This window comes from Myxine glutinosa, chromosome 9 (assembly GCF_964187855.1).
Source record: "Myxine glutinosa chromosome 9, kmMyxGlut1.1, whole genome shotgun sequence".
In the NCBI taxonomy this organism is placed as follows: domain Eukaryota; kingdom Metazoa; phylum Chordata; class Myxini; order Myxiniformes; family Myxinidae; genus Myxine; species Myxine glutinosa.
The window spans coordinates 84873668-84892874 of record NC_136269.1 but is presented as its reverse complement, the minus strand read 5'-3'; the positions used below and the strand labels follow the sequence as shown (position 1 = coordinate 84892874).

At 42.4% G+C, this 19207-nt stretch overlaps 1 protein-coding gene across 1 annotated transcript in view; it reads right to left on the bottom strand.

Annotated features, from left to right (window-relative positions):
* Positions 1-19207, bottom strand: part of WDR59 (WD repeat domain 59) — a 74758-nt gene that overhangs the window by 2778 nt on the left and 52773 nt on the right. Inside the window, 4 exon segments of the mRNA XM_068128906.2 lie at positions 4709-4823; positions 4917-4971; positions 8469-8595; positions 10563-10675. Of these exon segments, the coding sequence (XP_067985007.1) occupies positions 4709-4823; positions 4917-4971; positions 8469-8595; positions 10563-10675 (410 nt within the window).

Here is a 19207-nt window from a genome sequence, read left to right as displayed (position 1 = left end):
AAAGTTTTGACTTTTACAACATATTTCAACATACAGCTATTCGATCTTCATTTCAACAATATTGACAGATAAAGGTGATATAATATAACAAATATCATGAAACATTTACATTTTGTAGTCCATTGTATAATTTAAATAAACATAAATGCAAATTTCACATGTGAAAAAAGTAAGTGCACCCCTACATTTATCGCTACTTCAAATACCTAAAATTAGAATCAGGCGCACCAGCTCAGGTCTAAATGATTAGGACATCGTTAGAGAGGATCTTGGAGGAACCTGCCTTATTTAAACCTCAGACATTTAGTTTGGTTTGCTCTTTGTCGTTGAAGTGTGCGGCGTCACCATGCCTAGATCAAAAGAGCTCTCTGAGGCCTTCAGAAAGAAGGTTATAGATGCCTATGAGTCTGGGAAGGGATTTTAAAAAGATCTCCAAACAATTTGAAATCAATCATTCGACTGTCTGGAAGATCATCTCCAAGTGGAGAAGATTCCAAACAACTGCCAACTTGTTCAGGCCAGGCCGCCCCAGCAAGTTCAGTCCGAGAGCAGACCGCAAGATGCTGAAAGAAGTCTCTAAGAACCCCAGAATGTCATCACGGGACCTACAGGTAGTTCTTGCCACTGTTGATGTCAAAGTGCACGAGTCTACCATTAGAAAGAGGCTGCACAAATTTGATCTACATGGGAGGTGTGCCAGGAGGAAACCTTTGCTGTCCAGAAAGAACATCAGGGCAAGACTAAAGTTTGCCAATGAACACCTCGGCAAAGACCAGCACTTCTGGAACAATGTGCTCTGGACAGATGAGTCAAAGGTAGAGCTATTTGGCCACAGTACCAGAAGACATGTTCGGCAAAAACCAAAGACAGCATTTGACCACAAGAACCTGATACCAACTGTAAAGCATGGTAGTGGAAATATTATGGTTTGGGGCAGCTTTGCTGCATCAGGGCCTGGGCAGCTCACCATCATATAATCCACCATGAATTCTTCATTGTACCAGAGGGTGCTTGAGGATAATGTGAGGCCATCTGTCGGAGTGTTGAAGCTCAACCGAAGCTGGACCTTGCAACATGACAATGACCCTCAACATACCAATAAATCCACCAAGAAATGGCTGAAAAGAAAGAAATGGAGGGTTCTGGAATGGCCAAGTTAAACCCCGGATCTAAATCCCATCGAGATGTTGTGGGGGGATTTGAAACGAGCTGTGCATGGAAGAAACCCCTCAAATATCGCACAGCTGAAAGAATTCTGCATGGAGGAGTGCGCGACAATTTCTCCCAGTCGATGTCAGTGACTGGTAGACAGTTATAAGAAACGCCTACTTGAGGGTGTTTCTGCCAAAGGGGGCAATACCACATATGAGAGCCAAGGGTGTACTTACTTTTTCCACATGCGAAATTTGCATTTATGTTGATTTAAATTATACAATGGACTACAAAATGTAAATGTTTCGTGATATTTGTTATATTATATCACCTTTATCTAACAATATTGTTGAAATGAAGATCAAATAGCTGTATGTTGAAATATGTTGAAAAAGTCAAAACTTTACATGGGGTGTACTTACTTATTCACGTGACTGTATATATATATCTAAATAATCACTCACTGTTCCCAATATTCATGAGAATAGAGCCTGTGATTGATGCTGTGAAGAGGAACAGGTTGAGATGGTTTGGTCATGTGTTGAGGAAGGATGAAAGTGACTGGTTGAGAAGAGTGATGGAAATGAATGTAGAAGGCAGTAGAGGACGGGGAAGACCGAGAAAGACTCGGCTAAAGATGGTGGAAGAGGAAATGCGGGCAAGGGGGTTATAACAAGGAGAGATGCAGAAAATAGGGCAAAATGGAGAAGATCGTCATGGGGACCGCAAGGCTAACCCCCACTAAAGCAGGGGAAATGGCCTTAAAATGCATGTTGTGTGTTGTTGTACAGACTTGGCATTTAATATGGAATATTTTTTTTGTGGGGGTGAACTTACTTTTCAAGATGACTTAGAACCAAAAGTTCATTGGAATTATGTTGAAATTATTCTAGATTTTGTTAATGTGACCTTTAAAAGAAACAAAAACAACATTTGACATTTCGAAGCAAATAAATTGATCCTTGAAAGTGATGTAAACTGATATCAAACTCAATTCACGGACAATACTGTGTTAAACTTCTGTACGTTTTCCAGAAGTATCTGTTTATTTTGCACATTTGACAAAAAAAAATTTCAACAAAAACAAAAGTTAAATTACGACTGGGATTACGGACAGTAAAATTACAGTGCAGTACTTCGTGTAACCACCACGAGCATTCAGGAGAGCACGTACACGTCGAGGCATGCTGTTCACGAGATTTGCCAAGGTTTGGACAGGAATCGCTTGCCATGCAGTGACAATAGACTGCTGCAATTCACGCACAGAGGTAGGCTGCTGGTCCAAGTTGTCGATTTGACGCATTAATTTTGCCCACAAGTTCTCTATCGGATTCATATCCGGGGACATGGCAGGCCACTCCATATGCTCTACACCACGGTCAGCAAGAAAGTGTTGGATCATGCAAGCACGATGAGGCCGTGCATCGTCATCTTGGAAGACAAAGTTTCCTCGAAAGGCTGCACGAGCAAATGGAAGCAATGTTTCTTCCAGAATGACCCTGTACTTGAACTGGTTCAGGTTTCCATTCAGAACAACCAGGTCAGTTTTGCCCCCTGCATGAAAAGCAGCCCAAACGGTCACCCCACCACCTCCAGCTTGGACCCTTGGCACTATACAATCTTCGTTGTGGGCTTCATGCACTTGTCTGCGCACTCGGACGCGGCCATCTTGACGATAGACCAGAAATCTAGACTCGTCACTGAAGGTCACATGATTCCAGTGTCCTGGCTGCCATTGACGGTGCTCACTGGCCCACTCCAATCGGCACTGGCTGTGTTGTCTGGTCAGGCGTGGCTTTCTCGGGGGACGCCTGGCACGATAGCCTGCTTGAACCAGTCGTTGGTTGACTAGCCTTCTGGATACAGGCACATTTGTCAGTTGCTGCCACTCAGCCCTAAGCCGATTAGCTGACTTGGTACGGCCATTGCAGACTAACCGGTGCAGCTGGCAATCATCTCCTTGTGGTTCTGCGTGGACGTCCTGGCCTCGGTATTGGAGTAGGGACACCCCTCTGAGCATTTCGTTTCAGGATTTTTGACACCTGACCTTGAGTGATGCCAAACTGCCGAGCAATAGCATGCTGTTTCATGCCAGAATTTCGTAAAGCCACCACTCCATGACAAACAGCATTGTCAAGTTGACGGACCATCTCCAGAGGAAGCGGCAATAACTTTTGTAGACGTGCAGCAGTTGTTTTCCACTAATACAGAATGCAACAACCCTTATATACCCGATTGTGAAGCCAATCGTCAAATGTACCTGTCCTTACATTTTGTCACGCCACCTGTGATATAATCCTGTTGTTGACTTCTTGCTGCGAAAGACAATCAGTGACATGGTTCTTTCAACAAAGACATCACCGAAGGGTAAAAGAAACTCACCAGATTGATATACTGAGTTCAGAAAGTAAACCCAAGTCAAGAAAAAAAAAATAATCCATATTAAATGCCAAGTCTGTACTTACGGTTCCCAATCAAAAATGCAGTAAATCATAATATAATTTTGTAAGAAACCAAGCAACCCCACTCCACATCATATCCCATCTATAATCTTCTTCCCTTTCCCTCTCCTCCCTGTACGGAGAGTTTTCAATCATCTATGTGAACCAGGCTTTTTCCTTAAACAGAAAATACTAACATATTAACCGGAGATCCCTACCCATAGGTGAAAAGGGATATAATCGACCAAGTCCGTGGATGGGTGGGAAATTTTTATGCCCCCGCCCCCAAAGGTGGCCGGAGGCATTTTGTTTTTGGGTTGTCCGTCCGTCCGTCCTTCCCTACGGGCTAAACCTTGTTTTTCGCAGCAACGACATGTGGAAAGGTCTCGACCATTGCGCCCCATGACCTTTGGATAGTAATCCATGGTGACGGCCTGTGGTTCCACCTTTCTTCTCTTTACTCCACCACTTCTCCCAAGGTGCTTTCCCTTTCTCAATCTTTCCTCTCCACTTTCTTTTCTCAAATGTTTTAAAAACTCTCCCATCCCTACCCCATTCTCACCCATTCTCACCCATTTGTGTCAAACATAGGTTAACCAAACCTCATTTCCCTAATACACGGCGAATCACGTTTTCTTATTTATCGTCAGTTTATAAATACGAGGCTACACAGTATAAAGTTATACTCTTTATAATTATCAGAAAACAGTGCGAGAGACTAAAAAACCTCATAGGATAATGGTGATGAACAAGGAGCTGATTGATAGTCTAGGTCCCCTGTGTTTTGGGTGGTACGAGGAAAAGATATCTGCAATATGAAAGCTAAATCTTGAATGTTTTTAAAAATATTGCATACACAAGCCAAGTTACTGAGATGGTTGCCATGGCCACATAATTCAGCCAATCAAATTGAGATGATGTCATAAGGAATAGATATCTGTAATAAGAAAGCTAAATGTTCAACTTTTTTTTTTTGCATGCACAAAAGTACATGGACAGATGGTCGGACGGATCGCATTTTAATGTCATCAGTCTCTGACCTTGTTGGAACGGGGAACAACACAAACATAGACTTAGGAAGCATTTCTTAATGAACGTATGATAAAATAAAGTACCACTTGTTCTTATCGTGGAGTTCACGCTCACGGTCATGCGTGATAATGGGCCTTTGTTCTGCACAGCGTGAATCCTCTGTGGACTCGCACCAAGTCCCCTGGTCCTGCTCACGACCTAGGGGTGAAAGAGGTAACAACTGATTGATTATTTCAACCGAACAATTTGTCATATGCAAAATACGTCAAACCAGTACAGAAAGCTTCATACCAGGATTCCATCCACTATCTGAAGTGTTGGAGAATGAGCCTGATGTGACAATACTCTGCAAAAGAAGTAGGATAAACATTACATTGAAGAGCAAATCTCACAAAACGACAATCATCGACAGGTGGAGTATTTCAAGCCGACGAATGTATCATTTGGCTTTTGAGGTCCAAATTAATTTCTCCAATCACCATTGTTTATTTTCTCAAACTATTTAATATTTACTTCACTTCATTTATGCTTTTTAGGTTTCTTCCCAGAAATGGTTGTCTAGCCCAACCTGCCCAAAAACAAGTCTGTTCTCTGGGTGGGATTAAGTTGGTAAAGCGTTATGGGGAGTGGCAAGTAATGGGAAGTATTGTATGACGGCCTCTTCCACACTCCGTATGTCGAGGTGTGGGGGTCAGGGACCGGGTGTAAGGAATTTACATTTTGAATCAGATTAACTCCAACATGGATAATGCAGGACAACAATCAGGTACAAAACTCTACCATACAACTTCCACATCATGTACAGAAGTAATATTGTATAATTGTGTAACAGAAGTAACAGAAGTATTATTGTGACAATAGTATGATGTTGCCCTACTTAGCTATGGTGAGTATAGAGTGCATCAACAACACCACTATCCCAGTACTACATGCCCAATGTACCGTACCGGTCTTACTCAAGCAACCTAGTCTCGTCTTCATGTGCTGCAAGAGCTATAATTAGCAAACAAAGAACTTCATCTATCTATAATTCCAGTAATCTCTGTACGTTTGTACGTTTGTCTGTCTGTGACCGCTGTTTCTCGACAACCACGGGTCCGATATACTTTTAACTTGCCAGGTATATTGCTGGGGACCCGAGGATGTGCCTTTTCAAGGTTTCATATTAATCGGACAATTACTTACCGAGCTATGTCCAAAAAACGATTCAACCAATCAGAGAGCAGCGAACGATCGCGTGTGCCGAACGTGGCGGGCACACTCTGCCTCGGATGGCACATTTGAGAGCGTATTCATTTATTTCACGTTTGCAAACTATGTTGGCGTTAAACTATGTTTTACAACTAATAAAAACGAATTTGCGATTCATTCGCTTTCCTGCGCGTTTGTGCACGCGATGGCGATTTCTTTACCAAACTCCGGAAGCCGTTCGCTTTGGACCGAACCATTGCATGTAAATAGAGGGGGGGGATTGTCACCACTCGCAAGCCGTTCGCTTTGGACCAAACCATTTCATGTAAATAGAGGGGGGGGATATAATTTTAGATATAGATATAGTACGGGCAATGCCCTAGTTTTAATAACTCCTCTCTTTCTGCAGCTCCTCTTCTTCTTCTTTAGCCTTCATTACACTTCTGCAAATGTCAATTTGACCATCTGCAAAATCTGGCATTACATATACTCATATGGTGGTACAGTACGGTATTAACAATCCCAAATCCAACAGTAAACATCGTGACAGAGGGCTTTGGGTTGGCTAAACAGGCTAAGCTATAATATTGTAATCTAATGATTGAAGGTTCAAATCCAGTCCCCCCTCCACTCCCTTGCCCCCCAAACCGGGAATACAATGGCAAAACAACCACTGAATGCATTTATTTGCCAAAGAGGCCACTTTGCAGACATTACCCTCCTCTGGGGAAGGCACTTGGAACTGCCATAGGACAGACAACTCGTGGTGATGAAACATCTGGACATCATCCAACATTTGTGAGCACTTAAGATCATATTATCAATACAACTGTGATCTTTAGAGCCAATAAAACAATTTCCACCTAATTTGAATGATGGTGTGGATGAAACTACAACAGCTTAGTTAGATCAGAGGTAATGGCTTCCTCCCTGCATGTCGCTTAAGGCTTGGAGCATGGTACACATGTGTAATTGTAAAACAATGTTGGAGAGGAGGGAAAGGGGGGATGCTGACACTCTTTCCAAATTTGATTGAAACCAGCAAAAAAACGAAAGTTAGCCACTTTCTGCTTTATGATATGGAGCCACCTTTAGAGGCCATTTTCCCCCACAGAACAGGGGTTGGCTTTATGATATGGATTATTTCAAAATTATATTTCAAAAAAAGTTAATATAAAAAGCCCTTTTTAGAAAAATCCTTTAGAAAACAAACATTCTGAGTATTGCGCTGTAATACATGTCCCCTACCGGCAGTCTGTCGTCCGGAAAACTGTTGGGGAAATTACCAAAGTTCAAAGTGCCATAACTTTGTCAAAAATGATCGAAACGTCGTGAAGTTCGAACCTGATCTGTAACTTATCATGAGGAAACCATGTACCAAGTTTGAAATCATTAGCATTAAGGGTGTAGTACTGGTGAACTTTCCAATATGCCTCTTTTTAAAAAAACTATGTTTTTACGGTTTAGATTCATACGTATTGTATAAACTCATTCAGTATTTCCTTTAAAATATCTAATGTTATCTTTACACGCAATTTACAAGAAATATAATATTTTGCATGAAATTTGTTATAACTTTAATTTGCATCATTCTTTTGGGCTGAAATTTGGACAGGATATTCAGAATATCACTTCCTTTAAAATGACGAAGGCTTTTGTTTATAGGAGTAGCCATTGTGGATTTATTGAAGGACAACCAAGTTTTATCTGGTAATTGGCATAATTAGCTAATTAGTGAACATTTGACATAATTTCACAAAATCCTCTCATCGGGTAGTAGAGTAACACATGTATAATACATGTACCAAGTTTTGTGTGAAAAGAATGATAGGTGACATAGAAGATAGAAGTAGAAATGTGTTCTTTGTTTTTCCTTGTTTTTTATTGACGGTCTAATTTATGCAAATTATATGCATGTAATATGACAAAGAAGCGTTGAAACTGGTCTGAGTTAAAGCCAAGATTATATCTTTCAAGAAAAACTGAAAATTAGCTATTAACTTGACTTTGTTTTTGTGTAAAGGCCTCTCAAAGGTACCTATGTAGTTTTCTCAATTTTTCACCAGTACTACACCCTTAAGAGTTTAGAAAAAAAGTCCGGAAAACTGTTCTTTGCGTGACGGACAGACTGACAGACGGAGGGACGGAGTGCAAACCTATAGTCCCCTCCGGTGTACACCGGTAGGGGACTAATAAGGATGCCATAGGAAGTTAAACACACTCAGATATTTAATTTCTCACCTTTCGATTTCAGTGTTAACCAAAAGCAATTTAAATAAATAAATAGGTGATTATGTCTAAATTCCAATCACTGATGCAACCCGATAAAACTGTCTATGATACAAGCGGCCATCCACATGTACAGTATTATACACACAAAATGGTCCTTTCATCAATCCCATCCCTTATCTCTTTCCCTTTTATCTTGCTCCTACTCGCAAGTCTCCCCTCCTCTCCCCTCCTCTCCCCCTCCCTCCCCCCCCCCCCCCCACTCTCTGCCCAAATTCTGTTTTGTGTACTTAATAAAGAGATGGACATTTGACACTGCTTGGTAATGGTTATAAAGATGCTTTTTAAATGGATTTTAAAAAAAAAGTTATCAAAAAGAGAAATTTATCTCACAGATATCAGAAAACACTATGAGCAACTTACTGGAACAGCAAGGTGGGAACTCAACGACTGGTCTTTAGGCTGGTCGTGCAGCTTCTGCTGAGCATCGAATGTGCAGCAAAGCAGTGCAAGTGTCTGCACATCATGCATGCAGCTGTAGTGGGCAAGTCTGAGAGTAGGGCAACAGCCGGTGAAAAGTATGACAGTCGTATTAATAATACAAATCCCGATGGAAGCCCATTATAAGCTTACAAAGGCCAAAGGAAGCCCCAGAAAGATCGGCAGCAGTTTTAACAGTAGGGGGAGGAACAACTAGGGTTTGTAATTAGGAAAGACACGTTCAATGTTCCATGACAGTGTAATTATTTGATTGAATAAAATACAAGGGACATCATTACCTTGCACTGCAATTCCATATTCTAGGGTTGGCAGTTTTAAATGTTTAAACTCTTGATCTTATTGATTGGTGATTTTTTTTCTTCCAAAAACAATTCATGCACGTTAAGCACCTGGCTGTTGGTTTGCATCATTTATGGGGGAGGGGGGGAGGCGGGGTACCCCTTTGCATCTTCGGGTGCTCCCACCCCCACCTCACATTGACACCCCCCCAAAAAAAAGTGACAGGAATTTAGGATTCCACCTGTGTGCCAGCACACAATGACCAGCTATTTTTTTGAAAGGTATCATGGGACCTAACATCCACAGGTGAATGCAAGCAGACTTATCCCCTCAAAAGACTCATTGAAGTAACACCCTGCTGTGAAAGGACCTGGATGAAGATTTAGAGTTGGCTGATGAATGGAACCCAAACTAGGTAACAAAAAGGAAGCCAGCTCTTCAAGAACAATGATACTGCATGTTATTGTTGTGGTGACGGGCCATACACAAAATACGTCCTTCCTTCTTCCTATATCCCTTATCAGCGTTTTGCTCAGAATAATTTGTTGCAGCAGGATGCTCTGTTTTATGCCAAAATATTGCCTTTTCCTGACAGATTTTGGTGGGATATTAGTAACAATGTGGCTAATGATAGAATTTGTGAATCTTGCTCAAAAGCTATCCTGAAATTGCACTCAAATGTAGCATGAGATTTATCCAATCGAATAAACGGTGAGAATCATGGGATCGAGAAAAATCAGGCACTTTATCGAACACAAAGGTACCAGCACAGGCTCATGGGGATGGGAGACGGAGAGGTGAGGTAGATTTTACAGATCTGTGTATCTGTGGTGGATTTATTTTAAGTGATAACTTGAGAACAGCTGAATGGATTTAAATCAAACTTGGTACAAGTATTATAATGATGTAATAATGTGGGCGGAGGCATATCGGTCGACATCGTGATCACAGACATGTATTTAATGGCAATACAACTTCATTGATTTATATCCCATCATCAAACGAGAACGACTCTCTTCGACATCACGATGTCGACCGATATGCCTCCGCCCACATTATTACATCATTATAATACTTGCACTAAGTTTGCTTTAAATCCATTCAGCTGTTCTCAAGTTATCACATTTTTACCTGACATGACCTCTGACCTTTGGTCTTTGACCTCGGAACCCAAATTCTAATCAGTTAATATTTACATCATTACACATACCTGTACCGAGTTTGAATTATATCACTTCAGCCGTTCTCAAGTTATAGACATATTACAGACTTTTACCTTTTGACCCCAAAATCTAATCAGTTCATTTTTACATAATTCTGCATAATTGTACCAAATTTTGTCAGAATCCCATCACTGGTTCACAAGTTATCACGGTAACAGGATTTTTACCTAACATGACCTTGGACCTCGTGGCCCCAAAATCTAATCAGTTCATCTTTACCTCATTATACATACCTGCACCGAGTTTGACTTATCGTGATAACGAAAACCTATCACGGACGGACGGACGGCCGGACGGACAGCCAACCTAAAAACATAACGCCTCCAGTGACATAAAAATAGTCGAGAATGCATCTCACGTGCATCAAAGGAAAATCTGCAAATAAAACAGTCTTGTGGCTACTCAGGTCTTTCCCTCACTTCTCAATAAAAAGAGCTTACCGTACATTTTATCATTGGAGAAATACGTTACAATCACAACACAATATTCCCATTATCAGATCAGCCTTACGTACAAGGATTTAAGCAGACCACGGCCGAAAGGGTGTGCTGCCCAGGGGGTTTCAACATCCGGGTTGCTACTAGGTGCCAGGAAAGAGCTGGTCGAGGCTGCAGCAAGAGACCACACCTGTGGATCGACATGCAAACTAAACATTAGACTTGCATCTCCATTTTCCTATTTCTGTGAACAAAACCTATTAATGTCTGTTCCACAAAAAAAAAAGCAATAAAAAAAAAGCCATGAATAAATAAACAAGAGGACGTCATGCGTAGCACGATACTTGCAAAATCCGCCCTCCCCCAAAAGTTTTCCAATGATACATGATGGCCTATGTTGACCTTTTGGTCTATGGTGACCTCAAAAATACTTGGTGGTTGAATTCAGTAACCAGATATGCAAGTCCTCTTCAAATTTCACATCAATGAGATGAAAATTTGGATTTTTGAAATGTGGCCTATGTTGACCTTTTGGCCGATGTTGACCTCAAATATACTTGGTGGTTGAATTCAGTGACGAGATATGCAAGTCCTCTTCAAATTTCAAGTCAATCGGATGAAAATTGAGGATTTTAGAAATTTGGCCTATGTTGACCATTTGGCCTATGTTGACCTCAAGAATACTTGGTGGTTGAATTTAGTGACCAGATATGCAAGTCCTCCTCAAATTCCAAGTCAATTGGATGAAAATTGAGGATTTTAGAAATTTGGCCTATGTTGACCTTTTGGCCTATGTTGACCTTTTGGCCTATGTTCACCTAAAATATAATTTGTGGTTGAATTCAGTGACCAGATATGCAAGTCCTCCTCAAATTCCAAGTCAATTGGATGAAAATTGAGGATTTTAGAAATTTGGCCTATGTTGACCTTTTGGCCTACGTTGACCTCAAAGATACTTGGTGGTTGAATTCAGTGACCAGATATGCAAGTCCTCTTCAAATTTCAAGTCAATTGGATGAAAATTGAGGATTTTAGAAATTTGGCCTATGTTGACCATTTGGCCTATGTTGACCTCAAAAATACTTGGTGGTTGAATTCGGTGACCAGATATGCAAGTGGTCTTCAAATTTCAAGTCAATCGGATGAAAATTGGGGATTTTAGAAATTTAGCAAATTTGGTGACCTTTGGCCTATGTTGACCTTTTGACCTATTGACCCCAAAAACAATAGGCTTCTTGCTTTTGACCAACTCTACCACTTGGTGAAGTTTGGTGAAGATCGGTTGAAAATTGTGACCTGTAGGCCGGTGACAAACAAACAAGCAGACAGACAGACAGACAGACAGACAGAGACAGAATCACAAACACAACCGACCAATATACTTGAAAAATCTTCGATTTTGCAAGTAATAAATAAGAGCTATGCGTTGTGTGTGTGTCATTGGGTTGTTCTCTCCATATGTGGGTTCCAACTGATGGAACTGAGTCCGCCCATGTCTCGTAATCTCCACTAGATTTGGTCAGGTCAGTCTTTTGGGACTGCCACTGGTAACATGTAACCCACTGTTACCTGCCGCATGGTCTGGTAGTTGGAGACTAAACTGACACCCCTCACTGGCTTTGCTAGTGGGGAGGGTGACAGTGACACCCTGCCAGGACCAAAAACAACACCTCGCAAAGGGTGGATGGGCTCCCGTGGGGAGCCAACGGCCATCCTAAAAAGCACCCATCCAGTTTGGACCAGTTCAAGACATACCAAAGACTTCAAAAGTGGTTGAAAAGGAAAAAGGAAAAAAAGGAAAAAGCTTGAAAAGGAAAAAGCACGGACAATCCCCATCGGTTGGCATCCATGGGGAGGAGGAAATCGCTCTTGAGGAAATGCCCCGCTGATTACGGTGAGAAAAGTGGCGCCATTGTTATGCCGTCGCTGGTACCCAGAGTATCCCGGGAAGTGACGGCACTTCCCCCAAGCTCATTGGCTGTTTTAAGTGTTTGTCTCGTCAGTATGTGTGTGTGTGTGTGTGTGTGTGTGTGTGTGTGTGTGTGTGTGTGTGTGTGTGTGTGTGTGTGTGTGTGTGTGTGTGTGTGTGTGTGAGAGTGTGCACATATATGCGTGTGTCTGTGTGAATGTGCACGCATGTACATGTGTGAGTGCATACATGCGTGTGTGTCTGTGTGCACACCAAATGTGCGCAATATGTCATGCACAAGACGCGTGTACACAACATACCACTGTACAACATGCCACGCATAACGTGTGCATACACAATACAGCATGTGCATGATATGTGTGTATATAACGCATTGGCCTAAAAATAACGTGTGTATACAATACACCGCATATGATGTTATGCAAAACAAAACATGCCAAAGCAAAATCAAAAGAAAAACAGGTGTTTAAACCATAATAGCGTATGTGCACATGCAAATCACGACCCATTCAGGTGTGTGTATATGTGTGTGTAAGTGTGTGCGTGTATGCTCGTGCATGTGTGTGTCACCACCACTGGTCCTCATCTTTCTCAGGGCCCCCCTCCTTCCACTCGGGTCCACCCAATATCAGGCCCCCCTTCCACTTGGGTCCACCAAATATCAGGCCCCCCCTTCCACTTGGGTCCACCAAATCTCAGGCCACCCTTCCACTCTCGTCCGCCAAAATCTCAGGCCCCCCCCCCTACCCCCCCTTCCCACTCGGGACCGCTAAATCTCAGGCCACCCGTCCAGTGTGCGTGTCCTCCAGGCCTCAACATGTTGGAGTCGGCAAAACCCATCAAGCCACGGGCACATCCCTCTCCCCAAGCCGCCCATGAAGCTTTTGTATTCGGTACATTACTGGATCTCACAGAGCTCGGTTCCCTGCAGGCATAACAAGGCACAAAGGGCGTCGCCAAATCCCAGGCCCTCACTGCCAGCATGACTAGGTTGGAGAAACCCAGCAAGCCACCACGCCAGGCTACGTCCCAGATGATCCAAGCGACCTCGGGTTCCACGTGCATGGCCCTCCACCCCACCAAAGTTGTCGTGCACCCCGAAGCCGCCACACACGGCACGAATTCTCGATCTCACCTCATTCTCTCACATCCTCAACGGATGGAGCTCTGCAAAAGAATGTCCATCAAAGCCCGGGCCTTCCCACACGGCAGCACAGGGCCCACAAAGTACGACCAAGCTCCAGACCCAGGCCGCCCAAACGCACATAGAACAACGTGACACCAACCACTATCTCGTCCCATCAAAGCTGCTCTCATGTCAGTCTTTACTTCCTTCGAAACTGATTTATTGGACACAGCTCCTGGTACTCTGTCCCAGTCGAGAAGGAGACGGCACGACTGACAAGCACACCACCTTTCCTCACTGCCACCAGTGTGTGTGTGTGTGTGTGTGTGTGTGTGTGTGTGTGTGTGTGTGTGTGTGTGTGTGTGTGTGTGTGTGTGTGTGTGTGTGTGTGTGTGTGTGTGTGTGTGTGTGTAGCAACTTTTCATCCAACATCATGGGGCAAAGAAGGGCCGCTGTTGGAATATTAGTGCATTCTTCAACCGCAAGTGTAGTTAAGCCAGGAATTTGGTCATCTGCCGGGGATGACTCACATACTTTGTCAAAAGACACCATGTGATCTTTAACATCCACCGACTAATGCCCGCAGATAGGACACTCAGTTTAACATCCATCCGAAGGACGGTCGTACACTCATTCATGTAATACTCTTCCTGAGAGCCGACAGGGTGGCAATGGCTTGTATGTGTGTTTGCAAACACTGAACTATCCTACCAGCCTTCCTTGACTGAATAGTAGGCCTTTTTTTAAATTCTCCACCATGTTGCATATAGCATTGATGATAAGAAATGCAGTGTGTGCACGAATGTACACTACATGACTAAAGTATGTGGATACCGAACATCAAACATCTCATTCCAAAATCATGAGCATTAATATGGAGTCGGGAAGGCTTTCCACTAGAATGACTAGATGTTGGAACATTGCTGTGGGGATTTGCATCCATTCAGCCACAAGAGCATTAGTGAGGTTGGGCCACAAGCATGTTGGGAGATTAGGCCTGGCTTGCAGTCAGCGTTCCAATTCATCCCAAAGGTGTTTGATGGGGTCGAGGTCAGGGCTCTGTGCAGGCCAGTCAAGTTCTTCCACAACGATCTCGACAAACCATTTCTGTATGGACCTCGCTTTGTGCACGGGGGCATTGTCATGCTGAAACAGGAAACGGCCTTCCCAAAACTGATGCCACAAAGTTGGAAGCACACAATCGTCTAAAATGTCATTGTATGCTGTAGAGTTAAGATATCCCTTCACTGGAACTAAGGGGCCTAGCCCGAACCATGAAAAACGGCCCAGACCATTATTCCTCCTCCACCAAACTTTCAATTGGCCCTATGCATTCGGGCAGGTAGCGTTCTCCTGGCATCCGCCAAACCCGGATTCGTCCGTCGAACTGCCAGATGGTGAAGCGTGATTCATCACTCCAGAAAACGCGTTTCCACTGTTCAATGGTGGCGAGATTTACACCACTCCAGCTGACGCTTGGCATTGCGCATGGTGATATTAGGCTTGTGTGCGGCTGCTCGGCCATGGAAACCCATTTCATGAAGCTACCGACGAACTGTTGTTGTGCTGACGTTGCTTCCAGAGGCAGTTTGGAACTTGGTAGTGAGTGTTGCAGCCGAGTACAGACGATTTTTACACGCTACGCGCTTCAGCACTCGGCGGTCCCGTTTTGTGAGCTTGTGTGGTCCACCACTTCACGGCTTTGCTGTTGTTGCTCGTAGACGTTTCCACTTCACTTCACATTTCCCCTTCTCTCCCCATCTTGTCTTCCGCTCCCTCTTTTTGTATATTTTGTTTGTCTGGTTGATTTGTTTGTGAAATAAATGTTAGCTCTTTCACAAGTCTTGATTAAGTATACAAAAAAAAACAAAAAAAACTGCACTTACAGTTGACCGGGGCAGCTCTAGCAGGGCAGAAATTTGACGAACTGACGTAAATGTGGCATCCTATGACGGTGCCACATTGAAAGTCACCGAGCTCTTCAGTACGGCCCATCCTACTGCTAATGTTTGGCTATGGAGATTGCATAGCTGTGTGCTTGATTATATATACCTGTCAGCAATGGGTGTGGCTGAAACAGCCGAATCCACTAATTATAAGGGGTGTCCACATACGTTTGGTCATGTAGTGCCTGTCAGATTAAATGGATAAAATGTTTTGAGATTCAAAGCATGTGTTCTCTACATTCCCAGGTTTAAATGCCATGTAATATCCCAAAGGCAATGACTTGGACCCAATGTTATTCCTCATCGACATGAACGACCACCATGATGCTCTGGAAAAGTTTCTTCCTTTTTATAGATCCTTGAAATCCTCAAAAATATTAGCCCCAGATAGGTCTGCTATTTTTCAATTGATAGAGGTTCTAGTCCCACAGGCCAGTACAAAATCTTGATTGCTCAAAGTCTGGTCGCCGAAGGACTGCAAGATCATGAGAAAACATTGAAGCGGTCCATGAAGTTTTGAGGAGCCCCAGGAAATCACTGCTTCGGCGATTTCAAGAATTGAACTTTTCTTGATGAAGTGCACAAATAATTCGGAAGGAGGAATTAAAAATGTACCTGTATTGCATACAAGTGAAGCAAAAACGAACAGACAATGATAAACAAGCATTCTGGGTATTGCGCTGCAATACATGTCCCCTACCGGCAGTCTGTCATTCGGAAAACTGTTGGGGAAATTACCAAAGTTCAAAGTGCCATAACGTTGTCAAAAATGATCGAAACGTCGTGAAGTTCGAACTTGATCTGTAACTTATCATGAGGAAACCATGTACCAAGTTTGAAATCATTAGCATTAAAAGTTTAGAAAATAAGCCCACAAGGTCGCTCCGTGGAGCAGCCTGCACATATTGCACTATGTGCGAATTATATAATTACCAACTCACGGTCTGAGGTAACTCGGCAAAGAATTATCCAATTTGCACCAAATAAAGTTTATGAATGGTTGCACAGACCCCTACTTCTCACTAAAAGTGGAAACAGAATGTAAATTGGAGTTAAAACAAGGAATATTAACAGCTTTGACTTACCGTACTCCAAATTATAGTCCGGAAAACTGTTGGGGAAATTACCAAAGTTCAAGGTGCCATAACTTTGTCAAAAATGATCGAAACGTCGTGAAGTTCGAACTTAGTCTGTAACTTATCATGAGGAAACCATGTACCAAGTTTGAAATCATTAGCATTAAGAGTTCAGCAAAAAAGTCTGGAAAAGTGTTCTTTGCGTGATGGACTGACAGACTGACATACGGACAGACGGAGGGACGGAGTGCAAACCTATAGTCCCCTCCGGTGTACACCAGTAGGGGACTAATAACTGTGTGGCAATGTGTAAATGGTTTGAGGAAAAAAATGCATAGGCATCCAAATTTTCTGAGTAATGTCGGGTTTTCTGACGAGGCCCACTTACTTTTTAATGGTCAGGTTAACTCTAAAAACAACGTGTTTTGGGGTTCTTGTTCCCCTGATTAAGTTATTGAAAGGCTGTTGCACAGCCAGAAATGCACTGCATGGATTGCCATTTCAAATCTGGCATCATTGGGCCTTTCTGGTTTCAAGATGAAGAAGGGAAATCGGTAACCGTAACCACTAAACGGTATTTGAAAGTTATCAAGAAGTTCTGTGTTGCATTAGCGGGGAAGCGCTACACTGACGGGGCTGTGCAATGGTTTCAGCAAGATGGGGCCACCCCTCACACTTCCAACAGATCGATAGTGGCTACAACAGAAATTCGGTGATCGAATCATCTCTAGGACAGATGTTGAATGTGTGCCCCATTCTCTTGATCTCAAGCCTCCTGACTGCTACATTTGGGGTTACCTGAAGAATAGAGTGTACCCAGGGAGATCTCAGACTATTGATGACCTCAAAAATACAATTGCCACCAACATAAAAGCTATTCCGATTCAGGAATGCAGCAGAGTTATCGACAACTTCACCAGGAGGATCCATTTCTGCTTGCTATAGCAGAGTAGCCATTTAGAACATGTTTTATGAACTGTTTTCTGAAATCACTCGTTTCATTTTTGTGTGTTACTTTATTCTACATAATACAAAGATTCTTATGTATTCGTTTCATGTTGTTTCAATGGAAATTTTTTAAAAAAGAAGCATAAAACAACTTTGGCTTGCGTTTACACCGTACATATATCGTTTTTTCCCCCCATCTCTCAATGGTGAAGAATCACTGACATTTAAAAATTCTCGTATTTAGGTCCAAATTCAAATCTTCACCAAAATAAAATCAATTCTTCCTCGTCACACACCCATCCTGTCCATAAAGGTTCGCCTGAATCTGTCCATAACTTTTTGAGATATCATACGACATATAATTTTGGCCCTATCTTTCAAACCACGTTGATTGCCGACTACCGAGTATACTCGCAGTGCTGGGTGTACCAGATATTGCCACTGAGTTTTCTCACAGAAATTATTAAGGTATTGTTTTGTAAACAGAATATGCTCCTGTGCCAGACAACGCAACAAACAATCTGCTGGTAGTTCGGTCAACTTAAATCTATGTATGTAATAATCATCGTTATTAGTCTACATGAGAAGTTTTGCCACTTCATTTGAATTTATACGTGCCATTTTGAAGGGTAATGCCAAGTAACAAAAACGAAAAAAAACATGTGGTACTCATCACATGATCGACCATTAGCAATGACATAATACCAACGTCGATTCAGTGCAAAATAGTCCTGCAGGACAGCCTGTACCTGGTATACGGAATTTAAAATACTAGGGCATGCCCGTACTATATCTATATCTAAAATTATATCCCCCCCCTCTATTTACATGAAATGGTTTGGTCCAAAGCGAACGGCTTGCGAGTACGGTGACAATCCCCCCCCTCTATTTACATGAAATGGTTTGGTCCATTCGCAAAGCCAAAGCGAACGGCAGTTACGAATCGCAGTTACGATGAATCGCAAATTAGTTTTAATTAGTTTTAAAACATAGTTTAACGGCAACATAGTTTGCCGACGGGAAATAAATGAATACGCTCTCAAATGTGCCATCCGAGGCAGAGTCTGTTCGCCACGTTCGGCACACGTGATAGCTCGCTGCTCTCTGATTGGTTGAATCGTTTTTTGGACATAGCTCGGTAACTACTTCTGCGATTAATTTAAAACCTTGAAAAGGCACATCCTCGGGTCCCCAGCAATATACCTGGCAAGTTTCAAGTATATCGGACCGGTAGTTGTCGAGAAACAGCGGTCACAGACAAACATACAAACAAACATACACACAGAGATTAGTGGAATTATAGATAGATTGTACCACTGACTGCAATGAGTTTTCTAATAATGTGGGGTTTTCCCAGCAATGGCCAAGAAATTAACTTAGATTTGCTCATAGAAGAGCAAAATCTGAAAATAACGTATATATACATGTTATAAAGTCTGAACATTATCTGAAAATAAAGTACATATGCATACTTGACTTGCAATTGGGAGTAGGGTTCAGTATACTATAATTAAGAGTTGGCAGTTAACGTGTTAAAGATAGTTTAAAAATACAGAAGTTTAGCACTACTGAAGAAGTCTTATGCATCACTTTATACACTGTAATAAGACGATGTTGAGTTACAGTTTAGGAGATGGAGGCTTTATTGATCACCAAAAATGTGCATAGCCAAATGAAAGCTTCTTCGTCACCACCC